The sequence below is a fragment of the Neoarius graeffei genome, chromosome 15 (assembly GCF_027579695.1).
Source record: "Neoarius graeffei isolate fNeoGra1 chromosome 15, fNeoGra1.pri, whole genome shotgun sequence".
Taxonomy (NCBI): domain Eukaryota; kingdom Metazoa; phylum Chordata; class Actinopteri; order Siluriformes; family Ariidae; genus Neoarius; species Neoarius graeffei.
Window position 1 is genome coordinate 75,694,467 of NC_083583.1, and position 22,877 is coordinate 75,717,343.

The following is a 22,877-nucleotide window of genomic DNA, read 5'->3' on the forward strand; positions in this document are numbered from 1 at the left end:
GGCTGTGAGCCCCGCTCGCCTCAGCGACCTAAGGACGGCCCTCAGATGTTCGAGGTGCCGCTGCCAGTCATTACTATAGATGATGATGTCATCTAAATACGCGGCCGCATAAGTGGCGTGAGGGCGGAGGACTCTGTCCATCAGCCGCTGAAATGTAGCGGGCGCCCCAAACAGCCCAAACGGAAGGGTGACGAATTGGTGTAAACCAAACGGTGTGGAAAAAGCCGTTTTTTCTTGGGATAGTGGAGTCAAGGGGATCTGCCAATATCCCTTCGTCAAATCCAGCGTTGAATAAAAGCGAGCAGTGCCGAGTCGATCGAGCAACTCATCAATACGAGGCATTGGGTACGCGTCGAATTTAGACACCGCGTTGACTTTTCTGTAGTCCACACAGAACCGGACCGACCTGTCGGCCTTGGGTACCAAGACCACCGGGCTGCTCCAGTCACTGTGGGACTCCTCGACGATGCCCATTTTGAGCATGGTCTGAAGTTCTTCCCGAACCACCTTTTTTTTGTGTTCGGGTAGCCTGTAAGGGTGGCTACGCACTACCACCCCCGGGGGCATCTCTATGTGGTGCTCTATGAGGTTAGTGTGACCGGGCAGGGGCGAGAACACATCCGAAAACTCGGTGTGCAACTGGGCGACCTCCATGAGTTGGGTCAGGGAGAGGTGGTCTCCACAGGGGACCGGAGAGGTACGTGATGCCAATGTCCCTTTTTGAACCTCCGGCCCCAGCTCTGCCTTCTCCGGAACCACCGACACCAACACCACGGGGACCTCCTCGTTCCAGAGTTTAAGCAGATTGAGGTGGTAAATCTGTAGCTCCCCACCCCTGTCCATTTACCTCACCTCATAGTCGACGTCCCCGACTCGCCGTGTGACCTCAAAGGGTCCTTGCCACTTGGCGATCAATTTGGAGCTCGACGTGGGCAACAGTACGAGTACCTTATCTCCCGGTGTGAACTCTCTAAGGTGCGTACCCTTGTTGTACAGGCGGGCTTGCCGTTCCTGAGCCTGCCACAAATTCTCCTGAGTTAGGTGGGTGAGCGTGTGGAGTTTTGCGCGCAGGTCCATAATGTACTGAATTTCGTTCTTACTTTGTGAAGGTCCCTCCTCCCAATTTTCCCGCAGCACGTCCAGGATGCCGTGCGGCTTATGCCCATATAATAATTCGAACGGGGAGAACCCCGTGGAGGCTTGGGGGACCTCTCGCACTGAGAACAGCAAGGGTTCGAGCCACTTATCCCAATTACGTGCGTCCTCACTTACGAATTTCTTAATAATATTTTTGAGGGTGCGGTTGAACCGTTCCACTAAACCGTCCGTTTGTGGGTGATACATGCTGGTGCGGATCGGCTTAATCCCCAATAACCCATACAGTTTGCGCAGTGTTCGTGACATAAACGTAATGCCTTGATCAGTCAGAATCTCTTTCGGGATTCCAACTCGGGAGATGACGCAGAAGAGTGCCTCTGCAATACTGCGTGCTGAGATATTGCGCAGAGGCACTGCTTCCAGGTATTGCGTTGCATAGTCCACCAGAACTAATATAAAGTGGTACCCTCGTGCTGACCGATCTAATGACCCGACGAGATCCATCCCAATTCTCTCAAACGGGGTCTCGATTAACGGTAGAGGGCGCAAAGGTGCTTTTGGAATGGCTGCTGGGTTTACTAACTGGCATTCGCGGCATGCCATACACCACCTACGGACATCGCCGCGAATCCCCGGCCAATAGAATCGGGCCATTATTCGGGCTAGTGTTTTATCCTGCCCCAAGTGTCCAGCCATTGGATTAAAGTGAGCCGCCTGGAATACCAATTTCCGGCGGCTCTTCAGAATTAAAAGCTGTGTGACTCGCTCTTTAGTTTGGGTGTCCTGCGTCACTCGGTATAATCTATCCTTCATAATCGCGAAGTAGGGGAAGGACGGGGTGGCGTTCGGCTGGAGCGTTTGACCATCGATTACTCTCACTTGGTCAAACACATGCCGCAGAGTCTCGTCTCGCGACTGCTCTAATGGGAAATCCGCGAGGGATTCCCCAAGAGAGATAGGAGGAGCCGGCGGCTCCTCACTCTGACGCGGAGATGACGTAGACGGCTCTGTGACAGCTGCTCCCGCCAAAGCGACACCGGGACCTCCCCCTGTCAAATGGCAGGACCCACTCTCTACTAGGCGCGTCATTAAACCCCGAAATCCCAGCCAATCAGTCCCCAAAATTAAAGAGTGGGTAAGGCGAGGATTAACAGCTGCCTTCACTATAAATTTTTCCCCTTTGAAAATAATGTGAACCGACACCAAAGGGTAGCGGTGAACATCCCCGTGCACACACAACACCTTCACCCCTTGTGCTCCCCCCAATGCCTCGTTTTGAACCAGGCTTTGGCGAATTGAGGTCCGATTACAACCAGAGTCCACCAATGCCTGATATGTAGCCCCTTGGATACTCACCGGTATGCGATACACTCCGGCCCGATCAAGGGCGGCCTCTGGCACGTCGGGGATCCGAACCACCGTGCCCACTTCCATTGCTGTGCACTGCTGTTGAAGGTGGCCCGGCTCCCCGCAGCGCCAGCAAACCGGCCCGGGCTTTCCCTCTGCACCGGTGATCTGGGGCTTACTCACCTGAGGTGTGGGAGAGACAGACACAGAAGGGAGAAACGGGAGGGCACTGCAGGTGCGGCGGGCCGGCTGGGGTGGTGCCGGCCCCCGCCTCCACGGTGGGGGAATGGGGCGAGTACGGGACACAGGAGGAGGGGGAGAGAGAGAGAGAGAGAAGAGGAGAGAAGAGAAGATGCCATCTGCTGTCCTGCCGCCGGGACAGCCGCCAGATGATCCTCCGCCCACTCGACTGCCTGATCCAGCGACGCCGGGCGGTGGCACTGGACCCACTCCGCGGTTCCTGCTGGTAAGCGGGTGATGAACTGTTCCAGTACCACCTGGTCGATGATTCCCTCGGCGTCGCAATCGTTGGCCCTCAACCACCGCCAGCAGGCGTCCCGGAGCTGCTGGCCGAACGCGAACAGCCGTCCGACTTCCTCCAATCGCAGCGCGCGGAAGCGCTGGCGCTGTTGTTCCGGTGTGCGCCCCACGTGCTGGAGGACGGCCCGGCGGAGGTCCGCGTAGGCCAGCCGGCGGTCGGCGGGGAGCTGTAGCGTGGCCAGCTGTGCCTCTCCCGTTAGCAGGGGGAGGAGGTGCGCCGCGCGCTGTTCCATCGGCCACCCCGAGGCTTCGGCGACCTGTTCAAACAACGTGAGGAACGCCTCGGGGTTGTCCTGCGGGCCCATCTTGGTGACAGTGAGGGGAGACGGGCCCGCGGCCAGAGCGCTGGTGGACCCCGCCGACGTGAGGAGATGCCGGAACGCCTCGCGATCTTCCTGCTGGGCCAGCACCAGGGCTTCGAAGCGCCCCTCTTGTTCCTTTCGGAGTGTGACGAGCGCCTGGTGCTGGCTTTGCTGAGCCGTGGCGAGGGCGTGGACCAGGTCGGCGAACGGGGAGGATTCCATGGGGCTGCTGGGTTGGTGCTCCACTCTCCCGGGTTTCGGCACCACTGTCGCGGTTCAGTATTGGTGGGTGGAGCACAGAGGACGGCAGGACAGAGATCAGGTTCAAAATAGCATTGCTAGACTTTTCATTTTAACAATACTTCTCTCACTCAAACAGACACACACACACACAACTGGCGTCTTGTTCAGGGCTGAGCTCCTTCCGCTCTCGCTCTCCCTCCTGATATAGGGCGCGGTCACTGGGAAGACACACAAACACAGGTTAATTGCTCTCAGGTGTAGTGATTCTGCCACTTCCCTGACTCTGCCTTCCTGTCACAGACCAGCGCTTGACCACGCCCCCGCTGTCACACCGCCTTATTAAAGACGGACTTAAAATCAAAGACGTTGAGTGTGTTTCTGCTGAATGGAAACAATCACGTAATGACAAACCGGGGGTCATAATCGCTAAATTTAGCTGCCATGAACACAAGAAATCTGTAACGAGCAAAAAAGCAATGTTACAGAAACACCCGGAGTACAAGAAGGTGTATATTAATCATGACATTGCCCATGAACAGCGAGCTATTGAGTCTAGCTTCCATGTGATTTTAAAGGAAATTGGAACGGACAAACTCGCTGTTCGAGGCGGACGTGGTGTTCCTACTACCCGGCCAATACGCAGCAATACTGCAGTGGGGGAAGCAGCTCGGAGCTAGGTCTTATGCGGGTTTTGGAATGTACAAAGCTGGAACATTGATATATCATCAGAAAATAATAAAACACGTTCACAGTGTATAAAGCATCTGGGCATTGATATAATGGGAGTGGCAGAAACTCATCTGACTGGCATTCAAGTTGCATCTGTTGCTGGATACAGGTGGTTTGGGCAAAACAGAACCAGACTGCATCATTGGGCTCGCTCTGGATCAGGGGGAGTGGGACTCTTTATTAGTGACAGAATGTGTATGGACTACAACTGTGAAATTCTTGATGACTCTGTGGAAGGTATACTGTGGTTGAAACTGTCTGCTAAGTCCCACCTCTGTGTAAACCAAGTGTTTTCTGTTGCTGTTTGCTATTTACCCCCAGCCAACTCCACCAGGCAGGTGGATGCAGCAGACTTTTACAAGAGTCTTCTTTCAGACGTATTTAGATTTCAGAAGCTTGGTCTCTTTTGCATTATGGGTGATTGTAACAGCCATTGTGCAAATGTACAGGATTACATTGAGGGGGTGGATGCAATAGAAGAAAGAAACATAGTGGATGTTTTATCTAACTCGTATGGGGAATTACTTGTTCAGTTTCTTATCAGTGCAAATTGTTGTATTCTAAATGGGAGAAATTACCATAATAATGACTTTACATGTGTGTCATCTCAGGGGCTGTCTGTGGTTGACTACATATTGGAGCCTTATGAAATTTTGCACTGGTTTAGTGATTTTAGTGTAATTAGGAGTAAGGATCTCTTCACACAGGCAGGCTGTCTCCACTATTGATACATCCAGAGTTATCCCTGACCACTCTTGCCTAACATATTCTATGGCCTTTCCTGCTGGACTAACATCTCCTTTCCTGTTTACCAACCAAAGGAATGAAGATTTGGTCTCATTCACTGTTTTTAATTTATCCAGCATTCCTGACCATTTTCTATCAAGTGTCACATGTCAAACAGCATTGAGGGACTGTGTAGCACAGTTAGGGGCCTCTGCAGCCAGTCAGCTTGCTGTGGATGCTGTGTATACTCAGTTCTGTGACATTGTAAAAAAGGAGATGCGAGAACAGATACCCCACAGAGATGTCATTATTCAACATGGCTACTTTGGTAAAAAGAGGAGGAGTAGAAAGGTCTGGTGGACAGAGCAACACTCCTCTTTATGGAAGGCTGTATGCTCAGCAGAGAAGGAATGGACATCTTGCCCCCCTGGTCCAGTAAAGGTGCAGGCTAAAGCTGTAATGAAGGACATACAGAAGCAGTTTGACCGTTCAGTCCAAGCTGCTAAAAGACAGTATTGGACAGTACAGCAGGAAAATATCTTAGAACTAGTGAGTAACAACCCTAGGGCCTTCTCGCAGCAGGTTAATCAGCTCAGTGTTGGCAGTGAACGTCACCGTGAGATTCCCTGGGACGTTTTGAGGCCTGATGGGTCTGTACAGTCCGATAGATATGCTGTTTTAGAGTTCTGGAGAGGTGAGTTTGCTAGCCTGTTTCGATCTAACAACCACAGTTACCCTTGTACCACAGTTAGAGTTACTGTACCTGTATATGCACATAATAACCAGGATTCCTTCCTGAACCAGCAGATTACAGAGCATGAGGTTATAGGGGTTTTGCAAGCAATTAAGAAAGGTAAAGCTTATGGATATGATGGAGTGCCAGTTGATGTATTAAAAAATGGTAACACGTTGTATATTTTATATAGGTTTTTTTAATTATTGTTTTTTAAATGGTGTGGTGCCAGAGTTCTGGAAATATGGTATTATTAACCCCATCCCCAAAGCTGGGGCAAAAGATAACAGAATACCTCTCAACTACTGGGGAATTACTTTAACATCTTCTGTATATAAACTGTTTTGTTCTGTGCTGTATAATCATATTGTAGAATGGGCAGAGGCTAATGATATTATAGCAGATGAGCAAAATGGGTTTAGAAAGAAATGGAACTGCCTTGATCATATTGTTACCTTAACTACAATTATAGACACAAGGAAAAAGTTGAAGAAAGCTACTTTTTGTTCTTTTGTTGATTTTTCTAAAGCTTTTGATCATATAGACCAAAACATGCTCTGGAATAAGTTGTCTGCATTAGGCTTACATGGCAATATTTTTGAATTGTCTTATTGCCTTGTATGAGAACGTCAAATGCTGTGTTTGGGTTAATGGATGTTTCACAGATTGGTTCCCAATCGATATTGGAGTTAAACAAGGGTGCATTTTATCGCCTATCCTGTTTGCCATGTATATAAATGATCTGTCTTTAGCTATTAAGGCCCTGGGTAAAGGTGTTTCTATTGATGATGAAAAAATATCCATATTGTTATATGCATATGACATCGTTTTGATTTCTGAAACTGAGGCGGGGCTTCAGGAGATGCTCAGTGTCGCTCATAGCTGGTGTCAGGGCTGGAAATTGAACGTGAATCCTGAAAAAAACTAAGGTGGTGCATTTTAGAAATCCATCAATGCCCCTGTCTGAGTTTAGTTTCTCCTGTGGCTTGTTTTCTTTGGAAACAGCTAAAGAGTACAAATACCTGGGTTTGATGTTAACAGAATTTCTAGATTATGATGAAACTGTTAAGCATTTAGCATTGCATGCGAATAGAACTCTAGGTTCAATTATAGCTAAATGTAAATCTATGGGTGGCTTTCCCTTTAAATGCTATACAAAATTGTTTGAATCTTTGGTTCTGCCTATTTTGACATATGCTGCTGCTGTCTGGGGTTACAAAAGTTATTCTTGTGTTAATGCTGTGTTTAACCGGGCATGCAGGTTTTATTTAGGTGTGGGTAAATACACCCCAAATGCTGCTATACAAGGTGATATGGGTTGGAAAACGCCATGGCAACAGCAGTGGTCCTGTGTCTTTAAAAACTGGCAGAGGCTCTGTGGTATGCCTGACAGCCGATTAAGTAAAAGTGTTTTTCAGTGGGCGGTTCATTTGACAAACGTTAAAAATTATGCGCACACGATTAAAACATTTTTTAGCTTCATGAATTTATCTCACCTTGCTCATACAGATATGGTTTATTCTAGTAATGACCTTAAGTGTTTTGATATGGCAGTGTCAAAGGCAGACGAGGAATCATGGTTACAGTTAATAAATAAACCAGAGGGTAACAAACTTCGCACTTACAGTACTGCCTTTTTAAGGATACATTTGAGACAGCCCTATGTACAAAATATATTATCAAGACAGCGTCGAAGTGCCTTCACTAAATTCAGATGTGGAGTTGCTCCTTTAGCAATAGAAACTGGTAGATATACAAACACCCCAGTGGACAGACGTTATTGTACAGTATGTAATAATGGCTCCATTGAATCAGAAGCCCATGTTCTTTTACACTGTGACATCTATGTGGACATCCGTGATGAACTATTTCATACACTATCTAAGCATATTGTTAATTTTAATGATTTTGATGATACAAATAAATTGTGTGTAATTTTATCTGGTAAATATTGCATCAATGAATGTGTCAAAGCCTGCTACCTCATTCTAAATACAAGACTGTTTTTTATGAGTTCCAATTTATAAAACAACCGGTTGTGCTTTGTCTCCTTGGTACCATATTGTACGTTTTTATATATATATTTTATTTTTTTAGTTGGTGTCTCACAACTCTCTTTTTGAGTGGTCCCCAACACTTCTTATTTTTGTCGGGGGGGATTTGGCTGAATTTTGTATTTATATACCTCTGTATTGTATTTTTATTGTGTGTTGTGGAGTGACACCAAAATAAAGTATGTCTGTCTGTCTGTCTGTCTGTCTGTCTGTCTGTCTGTCTATCTATCTATCTATCTATCTATCTATCTATCTATCTATCTATTTTATTTTGGATTTAGTGCAAGTGTCTCCCATTTGTTTCGTTATCCCATAACTTTTGTCACTGTTGGTTTACCTTTCTACACACTATGCTTTTACCCTCTGATTTTGATCATTTGATGCTCACTTCAGCAGTTTCTTTTTTGACTGCTTCTTTTGCAAGTTTGTCCACTCTCTCATTCCCCTGGATGCCTTTATGAGCTGGGACCCAGATGAAGGTCCCAGCTCTTTTTCACTTGATTAATCAATCTTGAATTGGTAAACAAGATTTCATGCAGCAGATCTTGATTTCTAGTTGAACCTGTCTTAATGCTTGTAAGTGCTGATATGGAATCACTACATATTTTTTCCAGTTTTCAGTTTCAGTTCAGTTTCAGTTTTTCAGTTTATTTATTTTACCAGGGGATACATATCACCTGTAGGTGTTTTTCAATGAGCCCTGGGGAGCGAACAGTAAGAAATAAGAAAATATACAATAATAAATAAAAATATAAAATCATAACATAAAACATACTGCATACACAAAATAATAACATAATATAACGTTACAATAAATAAATCATAAGTTACTAAACAGGTAAACAACACAAAGTAAAGCTATCCCAAAGAATACAAACAAGACTTGAAGGAGTTTGCACATTGTTATTTACAATATTTACATCAGAACTCTTGTTTATACAGGTAGTTGTTAACTTACGACTGTGTTTGGTTACGACTGACCGGTCGTAAACTGATCTGGTGGTAAGTCGGCCTATGTTAAATGAACGTAAGTATATTGTGATGTGTAATGATATTGTAATCATCTTAAAGTCTTATTTTATCAACATTTTCTTATTTCATTACCTTGGCTCATTATTTGGTTTAAGTCAAATACTGCATACTACACTGCGTACAGTACAATTCGTTTAATATGTGCAAAACAAAAAATGCGAAATACAGGTGTGAAAAATAGAAAACATTTTAGTTTGAAACATACCAAAATACAAATGTAAAACATAGCAAAATGCAAAATTTAGTGACCGCTGGCATCACTGGTGCTTGGCTGTGGGTCGTCTACGTCATCATCAGCTGTTGCAGCGCTCGAGCTGGCGGGAGCATTTGCTCATTTCATAAACCAGGAGCTGGGGTGGAAACTGTATGACGGAGTGCGCGAGGGAGCGCGAGAGAGACTGCGCATGTGCCTGGAGCTGGGGCGGAAACTGTATGACGGAGTGTGCGAGGGAGCGCGAGAGAGACTGCGTATGTGCCTGGAGCTGGGGCAGAAACTGTTGTACGCGGCGAGAGGCGCTGCCGGGAGCTGGGGCGGAAACTCGTATGCTCAGCTAGCTCAGCTGGGAGATACTTGCCAGTCATAACCAGACGGTCATAAAGTCAATCAGTCATAAGTCGCATAGGTTGTAAGTCGACGACTACCTGTATATGCATTTAAAGGCTGAGAGAGAGCTAGCGGATGTTAACTGGGATGGCAGTGTGTTCCACAGTGCTGCTCCAGAGAAAGAAAGCTTTCTGTGTCTGCTGCAGGTGAGCTTTGGGCAATTGAAAACCTCCTTGTGTTCTAAGGCGAGTGGTGTGTGTGTGTGTGTGTGTGTGTGTGTGTGTGTGTGTGTGTGTGTGTGTGTGTGTGTGTGTTAGCTAGCTGGGTGAACAAATCTGAAATGTGTGGAGGGGACAAACCATTAAGGGCCTTGTATACTAGTATTGTCTTGTTCCTTTTTTTGTATATCAGCTACTGATGCCCAGCCTAAAATGCTGAGGACAATGGCAGAGGGGGTGGAGTAATCACATCCTCGTATTACTCTGCCAGCCCTGTTCTGAAGTTTCTGCAGTTTCTCAAGGTACCCCTTACCTCCCTGGTCCTGTACTGTACCGCAGTACTTAATGTGAGGGAGGAACAGTGCTGTGTAGATTGCGAGCAGTGCCTGTCTATTCAGTGTAACAAGTGTCTAAGTGGGTGGAGCACAGAAGCACGGCAGGCCAGAACTGAGTTCTCAACAGACTCCTTTATTACAGCTTTTCAGCTTACTATTTCACACACACGCATGCATATCAGTATCCAAGTTGGGGAGAAGCTCCCTTCCTCCGCTCTCCCTCTCCTCTTATAGGGCGCGGTCACTGGGGAAGACACACAAACACAGGTTAATTCCCGTCAGGTGCAGTGATTCCGCCACTTACCTTCCCTGACTCCGCCCTCCATTCACAGACCGACGCTTGACCACGCCCCCGCTGCCACATACAGGTATGGCTTTATACATTTCATGATACCAATGGCCTGCTTCTTAGTAACATGGAGATAGTGATAGGTCCACCGCAGACCACTGTCCAGAACAACTCCTAAGTACTTAAAAGTGTCCACTTGCTCAAGTTCAGTGTCTGCTAGTGTGAGGTGTAAGTGGCTTTTTACAGCCTTGGCCCTAGGTGACCCTACTAGCATGGCTTTACACTTAGATGGATTCAATGAAAGCTTGTTTCCAGTGAACCACTGCACAAGTCTAACAGAGTCTTGCTGAATGATCTGTTTGATTGTCTGGATGTTGTGATCTGAAAAGTAAATAATGGTATCATCTGCATACATTGCCACCTTGCATGCCTGGATACAGTTTGATATATAAAATGAAAAGAAATGGACCAAGAATCGATCCTTGTGGTACACCGCAAGTTACAGTTGATATTGTAGATAAAACAGAGTTAAGGTATGTGAATTGTAATCTTTCAGTCAGGTAAGACTTTAACCATTTACAGGCTAAGTCATTCCCGCCATAAGCTCTGAGTTTAAGCAACATTATATCGTGGTCGAGAGTATCAAAAGCTCTAGATAAATCACAAAAAACACACCAGTTTGTTGTTGTATGTCAATAGGCTGAATCCAGTCTTCTACTACCAAGTAAAGAGCAGATTCACAGGAATGAAGATTCCTGAAACTGGACTAGAATTGTGTAAGGAGCTGGTTTTGGTTCAGATATTCATATAGCTGATTATGAACCGCTCTTTCTAATATTTTGGACACGCCTGGCAGTATAGACACAGGATGGTAGTTTCCGGGGTTTGATTTGTCTCCCTTTTTATATATAGGGATGATTTTGGCAGACTTCCACTTAGTCGGGAATATTCCCGAGCTCAAAGATTTGTTTAGCAGCTTAGCAAGGGGTGGCGCGAGAATTTGCGCTCCCACTTTCAGCAGCTTGTTGTCAATGTTATCAAACCCCATCACCTTCTTAGCTTTAAGTTTTGTCAGTTGGTCCGTGACAAATTCAACTGTGATTGGAATAAAGGTGAAAGTACTGGTGGCTTTCCAGTCTACCTGTTCAGTCCATTCTAATGCCAACAATATGGCAAACAATTCCACCGTATATAGACTCAAACCATCAGAAGTTCTCTTACTAATTTCCACCTGGTGACTGGGCACAATAACTGCAGAACCTGTTGCATCTGTTTGCAAATCCTTTGAACCTCTTTTCCACAGTGCTCCATCATCTGCAAACAGTGATGTCCCAATGTCTATTGGAATATTTGCAAATATTTCACTCCCCTGAGGCGTTCCATTTTCTACTACATATTGGCTTGATACTTTTGACCCTGTCTTCACCTGAAATGGTTCTTCCATCAAGAAAATCCATAATCCAATGAAACATTTTCCCACATATTCCCATTAAGTGCAGTTTAATTAGAAGCCCCTCTTTCCATAACACATCATACGCTTTCTCAACATCAAAAAATACTGCAACCACTGTCTCTTTATTTAATTGAGCTTTCTTTATTTCATCCTCTAGGCACAGTACTGGATTCATAGTAATCCTACCTTTTCTAAATCCGCTTTGATACGTTGTCACCATACCTCTATGTACATTAACCTCTCATTTATCATGCACTCCATGAGTTTATAAATGTGTGAAGTCAGAGCTATTGGTCTGTAATTTCTAGGCTTGCTGGCATCTTTCCCGGGTTTCTTTATCGGAATAATTCTTCCCTCTTCACACACTTTGTTATACAGCATCAGTAGTTTCTCCAGACTTTCTAGACTTAGATGTTTTAACATCTCATCTCATCTCATTATCTCTAGCCGCTTTATCCTTCTACAGGGTCGCAGGCAAGCTGGAGCCTATCCCAGCTGACTACGGGCGAAAGGCAGGGTACACCCTGGACAAGTCGCCAGGTCATCACAGGGCTGACACATAGACACAGACACACCTACATTCACACTCACATTCACACCTACGGTCAATTTAGAGTCACCAGTTAACCTAACCTGCATGTCTTTGGACTGTGGGGGAAACCGGAGCACCCGGAGGAAACTCACGCGGACACGGGGAGAACATGCAAACTCCACACAGAAAGGCCCTCGCCGGCCCCGGGGCTCGAACCCAGGACCTTCTTGCTGTGAGGTGACAGCGCTAACCACTACACCACCGTGCCGCCCATGTTTTAACATGCTGTATCATATTTCATCTTTACCTGGTGCAGACTTTCCCGTTTTATCTCATGCCCTCTTTAATTCTCCCATGCTAAAAGGGGCATTTTGCCCACCGTCATTATTACTTTTCTTATATAAAGCCTCTATATTTTCTGATTTTGTTCTCTCTCTGCCTCTCCTTCCTTCTTCAGGTAGATTATTAGAGCTATGAACTTTGACAAAAGTGTTAGCCAACAACTCTGCCTTTTCCTCATTTGTTACTGCAGTCTTGTTTCCATCTGTCAGAACCGGAGAGTTCCATTCCTTCCTGTCTCCTCCCATCTTTCTTATCATCCCCCATACTTCTCCTATCTGAGTTGTGTTTCCAAGTGTATCACAGTACTTTCTCCAGTATGTCTTTGTGGCAGCATGGGTGTGGCCAAGTGGCGGTTTGTGAATGGAAGGCGGAGTCAGGAAAGGTGAGTGGCAAAGTCAATGCACCTGTTGTCAGTTAATGGTGTGTGTGTTTTTGCAGTGACAGCAGAGGATGGAAAAGGAGGGAGAGAGCAAAGAGAAGGGAGCCCTCCCGACCAGAACAAATGTGTGTGCAAGTGTGAAGCGAGTGAATGAATGAAGCTGAAAAGCAGTAATCTTGAAAATAAAGTGTGTGTGAACATCATCTCCCACCTGCCGTGCTTCAGTACTCCACCCACAACAGGGCTTACTACAATGGTGCCGAAACCTGAGATACTGAAGGGAACCACCCATGGAGTCCTCCCTGTTCAAGGACCTCATCCATACCCTCGCCACCACCCAACAAAACCAGCATCAAGCACTGATCGCCCTCCTAAAGGAGTAGGAGCAACACTTTGAAGCCTTGATGCTGGCCTAGCAGGAAGATCACCAGGCATTCCAGCACCTGCTCGCATCGGTGGGGTGCTCGACCGCCACCATAGCAGACCCTCCCCACGTGACCCACATGAAGATGGGGCCACATGATGATCTGGAAGCCTTCATTGCTCTCTTCGAGCAAACGGCCAAAGCATGGGGGTAGCTGGTTGAGCAGCGTGCGGCACGCTTACTTCCATTACTGACTGGCGAGGCGCAGCTTGCCACGCAGCAGCTCCACACCAACAGCCGGCTCATATACGCGGACCTAAAGCGAGCCATTCTGCAGCATGTCGGCCGCTCCCCGGAACATCACCACCAGCACTTCTGGATGCTGACATTGGAGGAGGTCGGCCGGCCATTTGCATTTGGCCAACAGCTCCGGGATGCCTGCTACTGGTGGCTGAGGGCAGACGACTGCAATGCTGAGGGGATCATCGATCTGGTGACACTGGAGCAGTTCATCACGTGTCTTCCAGAAGGAACGGCGGAGTGGATCCAGTGTCATCGCCCGGCATCACTGGATTAAGCCATCGAGTTGGCAGAGGACCATCTGGTGGCAGTTCTAGTGGCAGGTGAACATGTCACATCTTCTCTTTTTCTCTCTCCTTCCCCCACTCGCCCCATTACCCCACTTCGAAGACAGGGGCTGGACCCCCCCCAGCCAGCTCACCACATCCGCGGCGTCCTCCCATCTTCCCCTTCCATGTTTGTGTCTTCTCCCACCTAGGTGAGTGATGCCAATAACATCGGTGCAGAGGTGAAGTCTGGGCCAGTATGCTGGCACTGCAGGGAGCCCGGGCATCTCCAGAGTCAGTGTCCTGTGATGGAGGTGGGAGCTGTGGTCCAGATCCCTGACGCACCAGAAACCACCCCTGATCGGCCCAGAGTGTATTGTATACTGGTGAGTGTCCAAGGGGATACGTATCATGCGTTGGTGGATTCCGGCTGTAATCAGACCTCAGTCCACCAAAGCCTGGTGCAAGGTGAGAGGGGAGAGCACAAGTGGTGAAGGTTTTGTGTGTGCACGGGGATGTCCACAATTATCCATTACTGTCCGTCTGCATTCTATTTTCGGGACAAAAACATAGTTTGAAGGCAGCGGTTAATCCGCATCTTACCCACCTGCTGGTTTTGGGGACTGACTGGCCAGGGTTCAGAAGATTAATGGAGCATATAGTAGGGGGTGGGTCCTGCAATAATCCGTCATGGGGAGAGCCTGGTGTGGCATTGACTGGGAAAGCTGTCACAGAGCTGTCTGCATCAGCACTGTGTCAGGGCAATATGAGGAGTGAAGAGCAGCTCGCCCCTCCTCCCTCTCTTGAGGATTCCCTCAAGGATTTCCTGTTAGAGCAGTCGTGAGACGAGACTCTGCGTCATGCGTTTGACCAAGTGAGAGTAATCGATGGTCAAACTCTCCAGCCAAATGCGGCACACGCCTTCCTGTATTTCACTATTATTAAGGATAGGCTGTATCAAGTGATGCAGGACACTCAAATCAGTGAACAGTTAACACAACTGTTAATCTCTAAGAGCCGTAGGGAACTTGTTCCATGCAGCTCACTTTCATCCCATGGCCGGGCACTTAGTGTAAGGATTTATTCCTTTGTAAGGATAAATAATATATCCCCTTGTAAGGATTTATTCTTAATATTGTTAAGGATTTATTCTACTCTATTCTATTTTACTATTTCAGCTAGAAATCTTCTGTGACCTTCTGTCTCAGCTAGACACAGTACTGTCGTAATGACATATTGCTCGAGACGTAATATTAATATCTTTTTGAACATTCTATCAGAACATATTGCCCTTTGCTATCTCTGACCTAAGGTTGTGCGTAAGAAATGGCCTTTGATGAACATTGCTATCATATCATATCATATATCATAAGAACAGGCTGTACATCTTATTATTGCATACCATCACCAAGGTTTCACTCACACACACACGTACATCTGAACATTCCATCAGAACAGTGATGTAATTAAGATATGACCTGCTCAGACCAAGGTTTCACTACAGTCTCTGAAGCATGCAATGATGTCACACTCATTCACACACACACACACACACACATAGACAGAGATATCAAAATGATGTCACTCACCCCCCCCCCCCCCCCCATATACACACATACAGACATATAAAAGCCCTCTGTACCCTTTCGTCTTTGGGGACTTGTGAATAAAGATTGCGAACTTATGGGGTTCCTGTCTTTTTTTGCGACTCATCCCAGAGCTGCTCTGGGTGACACGGGGGGACTGATCTCGAGATGGTGTAATCGCTCCGGCTGAGGCTGAGGGCAAGAGGTGGAGAAACCTAACAGTTTTGGGGGGCTCGTCCGGGATTACCATCAATCAGGTAAGGTAAATCTCTTTTTATTTTTTAAGGGACTTCCGCCTGGTTGGTAGTATCTGAAAACCCAGTTATCTCTGTGTGAGAGTTGCCATGGAACGATTTGTGTATCCCCGTGAATAGTTGTCACGGGACGATTTGTGTATCCCCGTGAATAGTTGTCACGGGAAGAATTGGTGTATCCCCGTGAATAGTTTCACGGGACGATTAGAGCGCGCGCATCTGTGTGAGTTAACACAGAATAATTAATCTCGAGACTATCCTTTCGTGTCACCATGGGGAGAAATTGTGTTAAGGTACCCAGACCCTGAGGAAACCCCACAGGATTGGATGAATCGCTGTGGTTTAGCATTCTACACAAATTCTAGACAATTTGGCCGGCTGGACTGAATCCCAGCCTAGGTTTTTGATTTATCCTTGTGCAGGCATTTGCAGTCTCTAGGAGCTGTGTAATGTATATTTTATTTTTTAATTGTTTGAGCATTTATATATGGCATTACTGGATATGCACAAAATAATGAAACAACAAATCAGTACTCTGGACATGAACAGTCAGAACTATGTTTCTGGTGTGCATACATGTCAACCTTTGGTCAATCAAACCTGTATAACCAACCTCCAAAATCCTTATTTCCCTTATAAAATCCTTATAAGATGCAAATTAAAATAATTTACCTAAAATTTGTACCAAATGATACCATTGTATCATTTACCTAAAATGATAATTAACAATGATATATCCCAGTTACTTTTTATTCAATATTAATAACAATAAACCTTCAGAATGAATACAAAGCTCCAATGTTTGACAAAAACACAAACTGTCACTCTAATGTTCTGAATTGTACTCTCTTTTATCATCGTGGGAATTGATTATAGCTCTAAATAAATATTGAAGTTTTTTTAAAGAATCCGTATAACTTTTTGTATGCCCGTATACTATGTTTATTGAATCAAATACATATAAAATACGGACATTCTGTATAGGTTGACATGGGTGTGCATTATAATCTCAACGAAAGCTTCACTGAATCGATTCTTTAGAACAAACTCGTATGCGTCTGTATCGATTAGCTCGATTGAGTCATTTTTATGTTTTGTTTCGAAAAAGATCTGAATCGTTTGTGAATCTCATCACTGTTACTGAAGGAGAGAGAGAGAGAGAGAGAGAGAGAGAGAGAGAGAGAGATCCTCCTCCCTCAACACAGAATGGAATCATCAGAGAAAAAAATCTGCTTCTTAATCAATTAGTTTCAGCGTTTGGTGAGTAGATCATCTGTATTTTATTTTATATTCACTGTGTGTCGATAGTCCGAAACTTGTAACTGGAAAGATACCAGTAAAGTCACGAGTGGTCCGCGAGGTGATCTACAAATGTAGTCAGCGTTTTCAAGATAAGCTAGCGTATGTTTTGTAACATTATTAGAAAGTTAAATTTATCCAATCTTGTTTTTAATGGCAAACAAATGGGCCTGTAATTTCATCATTATTATTATTACCGTATTTTTGGGACTATAAGCCGCACTTAAAATCCTTAAATTTTCTCAAAATTTGACAGTGCGCCTTATAATCCAGCGCACCTTATGTATGATTACTTGTTGTGCTTACTGACCAATTTTATGTGGTACAATGTGCTCAAAAATTTGTCGAAATGTGTAAGTACAACTTTGGTAAGCAACAAAGCCGCTTCGCTCAGTGGATATTCGGAGCATTACGGTCCTCATAACAGGACCCCTGAGCAGTCTACAAGACTGCCTGACTGTAATGTCTGTACGTACTGTGCTTCAACATTATATTACAGTACATTCGTGTGTACGTAAAAGGACCCCCAAAATGGGACCTGTTAAGAGGCATGCTTACGAAGTGTGTTTCAAGCGGGTTGGAAGAAGGAATGAATCAATAAGTGAGTGTATTTTTCTGTACCGGTATTTGTTGTTACAATTGAGTGGAATACCAGACTGTGTTGTTCTGCTTAATGCGCCTTACAATCTAGCGTGCCTTATGTGTGAACATAGAGACGTTAATTCACAGTGCGCCATATAATCCGGTGCACCTTATCGCCCGAAAAGAAAAAAAAACGGCATTTAAAAAGCCTTCTGCATCTGATAAAACTTGTAGTGTGCACGTGCTCTTATCTAGGTAATAGTCATAAATCTCTGCCTCACAGGCAAACAGGCAAGCAGACCTGAAAACAAGCAAACGAAAATTATGAACATATAATAGGCTAATCCTAACTAGCTCGTGTTCATGGCGATTTTTTTTTTCAGTTTTGAGCAGAAGACAAGTAAGTGTAATCTGTTAAATCTAAAATTTGTTTTGTTCATTTCAGTTCAATCATGTTCCTCCTAATTTTGAACAATTTTGAACTATTGATATGAAATGTTCTGATTAACTGTTTGTTGAATTTTAAACCTCCATTCTTTTGCCTTTAAAAAAACCCCACTGAGGATATGGAATGGATAGGCCTTTAATGTATTTAGTTAACTATAATTTTTTTAGCAAGAAACAGAGTTAACAAAAGTTTATTTGAAGAATGTTGAAAAAAAATTGTCTTTCCAGTGGTATTTATAAATTGGAGACTTGGGTTTATCTTTATTTAACCATTAAGAAAAATAGACTGACCCAGTTATAGATAGCAACAATATAAACAAAACCAAGCACAGCAGACAAGGACACACAGATATCTGCAATGGGCAGCCACAGATTTTTGGCACTTTCTCACACAATAATAAATTTATCATAATTAATCTCTTTATATTACTAGGTAAATTCCATATACATAAAGTCAATGTCCAAGGCAACCAACCCCCTCATTCCCATTATTTTTAATTGAATTAAAAATGTATTTTGAGTCTCTGTCACATATTGAATCCAACAAAAAGTGCTTATCAGCTATTCAATTTTATTCAAATTACATTCAGTGAAATTGTTTGTCATTTCAATTTGCCCTGTTTTATATCTCCTTTTCTTTCTTTAAACGTATTGCTCCTTATGACGCTAAGCTTAAACATGTGCTTATTGATGTCATCCTATAGTCTCTTCTCGAGCAAGGCGTGGTGAGACCATGTACCAGCTCGTACAATACACCTGTCAATCCAGTACCTAAACCTGATGGTACCTGGCATTTTATGCAGGATTTACGTAAGATTAATGAACTGATTGTCCCTGTTGCACCCATTGTACCTGACGTTTCTTCTGTAATGTCACAGGTTCCTGCTCATCATTGCTGTTTTTCCGTTATTGATCTCTGTTCTGCCTTTTACAGCGTTCCTGTTGAAGAACAACCACAACCTTTGAATTAGAACACACACAGCCTTTGTTTGCCTTCATGCACAGGGGGAGACAGTATGCTTGGACACGTTTGCCTCAAGGTTTCATTGACTCTCCTGCTGTTTTTTCAGCTGTAATTCATAACGCACTCTGTGACCTCTCCCTCCCCCAGGGCTGTGTGGTCCTGCAATACGCAGACGATCTTCTGGTATCTGCTGAGTCACCAGAAATCTGCCAAGATGCCTCCTTACGCCTGCGCCAACATCTGGCGCACAAGGGCTTTAAGGTTTCCAGGGCCAAGCTGCAATATTGCATGGACACTGTTAAGTATTTGGGGTTTGAACTTTCACAAGGTTGTCGTAAGCTGTCATCTGATCGGGTGCGGGTGATACTAGACACAAAACGCCCTGCAACTAAACATGCACTGATGTCTTTTCTGGGTCTTATCAATTACTGCAGACAATGGATCCCTGACTGCTCTTTATATGACAAGATTCTCCATTCTGCAATCTCTCATCACGATCCACTGCAACACCCTTTGACCTGGACTGACGCTATGGTGGATGCTTATCACTCCCTCAAAATGCTCTTTGTTCCACCCCGGCCCTGGGTTTACCTGATTACTCCTAGCCCTTCCACCTCTATGCCTGTGAACACCGAGGTACAGCCTCTGCGGTGTTGGCCCGGAAGCATGGGGGGGGGGGATGCGTCCTTGTGCGGTTTTTATCTAAAACATTAGACACTGTTGCTCAAGGCTTACCTGCGTGTCTAGGGGCCGTCTCCGCATGTGCTTTGATGGTTTTAGACGCGGAAAAATTGGTTTTGTCTCACCCACTGATCTTGCACTCGTAACATTAAACAGGTGTTGCAAAATTTACAGACCCACATCCTCTCTCGATACTGTCGGTCATGCTCTTGCACACCTCCTTAACTCTCAGGATGACACTCTGGATGACACTTTGCATAATTGTCTGTCTGAAATCGTACATAATACTAGTATCAGGCTTGATCTCTCCTCCAGCCCTCTAGGGATGGGGGAAGTACTTTTTGTTGATGGTTCTTGTTCTAAACCCTCAGACGGTGTTTTCCTCTGTGGTTATTCTGTGTATTCACTGCCTGATATTGTGCATGAGGCATACACTCTTCCTTTCTCCTCGGCTCAGGCAGCTGAGTTGTATGCTCTCACGCATGCCTGTATTTTGTCCGTTTAAATATCTCCTGGTGATTGTGGACAAATTCTCTAAATGGGTAGAAGCCTTTCCCTGTTCTCAAGAGAACACGAAGGTAGTTACTCGTATTCTGGCAAAAGAGATAATACCTCGTTATGGGGTTCCAGACACCATAGACTCAGACAAAGGTACTCCTTTTACCTCAAAAGTCACACAAAACCTTTGTAAGTATCTCTCACTAAACTGGCATTTTCACATTCCGTACCACCCTCAATCCTCTGGCATCATAGAACATACTAATCGAACATTGAAAGACAAACTAAGGCCATACAGGCCACAGGTTCGAAAATTGGGTAGACTTATTGCCAGCCACTCTGGCTGAAATTCGTATGACACCAAGACCTAGCCTAGGGGGATACTCCCCCTACGAAATTATTTTTGGAAGACCTTTCCCTCACCCCTGGAAGAAGGGAACTCTGTCTCTGGGTACCTCTGATTTGAAAACACATATGGATAAGTATTCTGCAGCCCTTATAGATAAGTTGCATAAAATTTGTGCCAAGGTCAATAGTACAATATCGTCTCCACCAGCAGCACCCACACACCCCTTTCACGTGGGAGACAAGGTGCTGGTGCGACTTTTTAAACGATTTGGACAATTGGGAGAACCTAGATATAGTGGGCCTGCAGAAATAGTCACCATTACTCATACTGCTGTTTTAACTGACCTTTTTCCACAGTGGATCCATGCCATGCGATTGAAGAAGGCTCCATAACAAAGCTGTGTTACAATGACAAGTTTGCTATTAACGTTTTCTCTGTGTCCCTATCCAGTCTCTGTTCTCTCTCTCTATCTCTGAGCTCTACACAGATTTGACGTGACATTTGTGCAGCCCTGGCCAACTGAGAATCCTCAGATTACTCCCTGCAAGACGTTGTGAACAAAGAGGGGATCTCGCGCCCTGTCTGGGACCAATCATCCTCAATACAACCATGAAAGTCCTCATCACGAGTTTCGTGACCACTCTACTGCTGCTCGGAGCAGGGTTACCCGCTCGAGCTGGACCTCGAGACAACATCTTTTGGCAATTCGCTAACTGGACTGCATGAGCGCACACGAATGGAAGTTATGTCTGTCATCTGATGCCACCTTCTACTATTATTACACGTCCACCTTTGCCTCTATGCTCTGAAGCTCTGTATTCTTACAGGACTCTGTTCTCACTACTCTGCAGGTCGATATGCCCTCTAATTTCATTTTCCCTCACTGTTTTAGAACAAATTACTCTGAAGGAAGTAGCATGTATTTGGGACAAATTAAGAGGTTTCGAGTTTCTCTAAGCTCCAGTGAGGTGGGACGAGGGCTGATAGGGCATGCCCGCCCTCTGAGCACCAATACACGTCAAGAAGCGCAAGGATTAACTCAAGCATACATCTAATCCTAATTCTTGATGTAATCGTATATATGATCAGAATACTGAGGTGTGATACTAGTCTAATCTAGTATCAAAGAGGGGATTGTAAGGATTTATTCCTTTGTAAGGATAAATAATATATCCCCTTGTAAGGATTTATTCTTAATATTGTTAAGGATTTATTCTACTCTATTCTATTTTACTATTTCAGCTAGAAATCTTCTGTGACCTTCTGTCTCAGCTAGACACAGTACTGTCGTAATGACATATTGCTCGAGACGTAATATTAATATCTTTTTGAACATTCTATCAGAACATATTGCCCTTTGCTATCTCTGACCTAAGGTTGTGCGTAAGAAATGGCCTTTGATGAACATTGCTATCATATCATATCATAAGAACAGTCTGTACATCTTATTATTGCATACCATCACCAAGGTTTCACTCACACACACACGTACATCTGAACATTCCATCAGAACAGTGATGTAATTAAGATGTGACCTGCTCAGACCAAGGTTTCACTACAGTCTCTGAAGCATGCAATGATGTCACACACACACACATATAGACACAGATATCAAAATGATGTCACTCACTCACCCCCCCCCCCCCCATATACACACATGCAGACATATAAAAGCCCTCTGTACCCTTTCGTCTTTGGGGACTTGTGAATAAAGATTGCGAACTTATGGGGTTCCTGTCTTTTTTCACGACTCACCCCAGAGCGGCTCTGGGTGACATGGGGGGACTGATCTCGAGATGGTGTAATCGCTCCGGCTGAGGCTGAGGGCAAGAGGTGGAGAAACCTAACACTTAGGACAGGATAAAACACTAGCCCGTATAATGGCTCGGTTCTATTGGTCAGGGATTCGCAGAGACGTTCATTGGTGGTGTGTGATGTGCCGCGAATGGCAATTAATAAATCCCACGGCCACTCCAAAAGCGCCTTTGTGCTCGCTCTCCCAATCGAGACCCCCTTCGAGAGAATTGGTATGGATCTCATCAGGCCATTAGATTGGTCAGCATGAGGATATCCCTTTATTTTAGTTCTGGTGAACTATGCAATTCGATATCCGGAAGCAGTGCCTCTCCGCAGTATTTCAGCACACAGTATTGCAGACGCACTCTTCCGTGTTATCTCTCGGATCGGGATTCTGAAAGAAATCCTGACGGACCAAGGCACTTTATTTATGTCACGCACACTGCGTGAACTGTATGAGTTGTTGGGGATTAAATCTATCTATCTATCTGCACCAGTGTCTATCACCCAAAAATGGATGGTTTATTAGAGCGCTTTAATCAGACTTTGGAAATTTGTAAGTGAAGATGATTTCATAATTGGGACGTAATTGGG

General features: G+C 45.0%; 1 protein-coding gene across 1 annotated transcript in view; it reads left to right on the forward strand.

The window, feature by feature from the left end:
• The window catches only part of LOC132899069 (uncharacterized), a 74,868-nt gene extending 59,288 nt beyond the window's left edge, over positions 1-15,580 (forward strand). Inside the window, exon 9 of the mRNA XM_060940708.1 lies at positions 15,545-15,580. Coding sequence (XP_060796691.1) covers positions 15,545-15,559 — 15 coding nt within the window. The 3' untranslated portion in view covers positions 15,560-15,580. The remainder of the gene's footprint in view (positions 1-15,544) is intronic.
• The last annotated feature ends 7,297 nt before the right edge of the window (positions 15,581-22,877 follow it).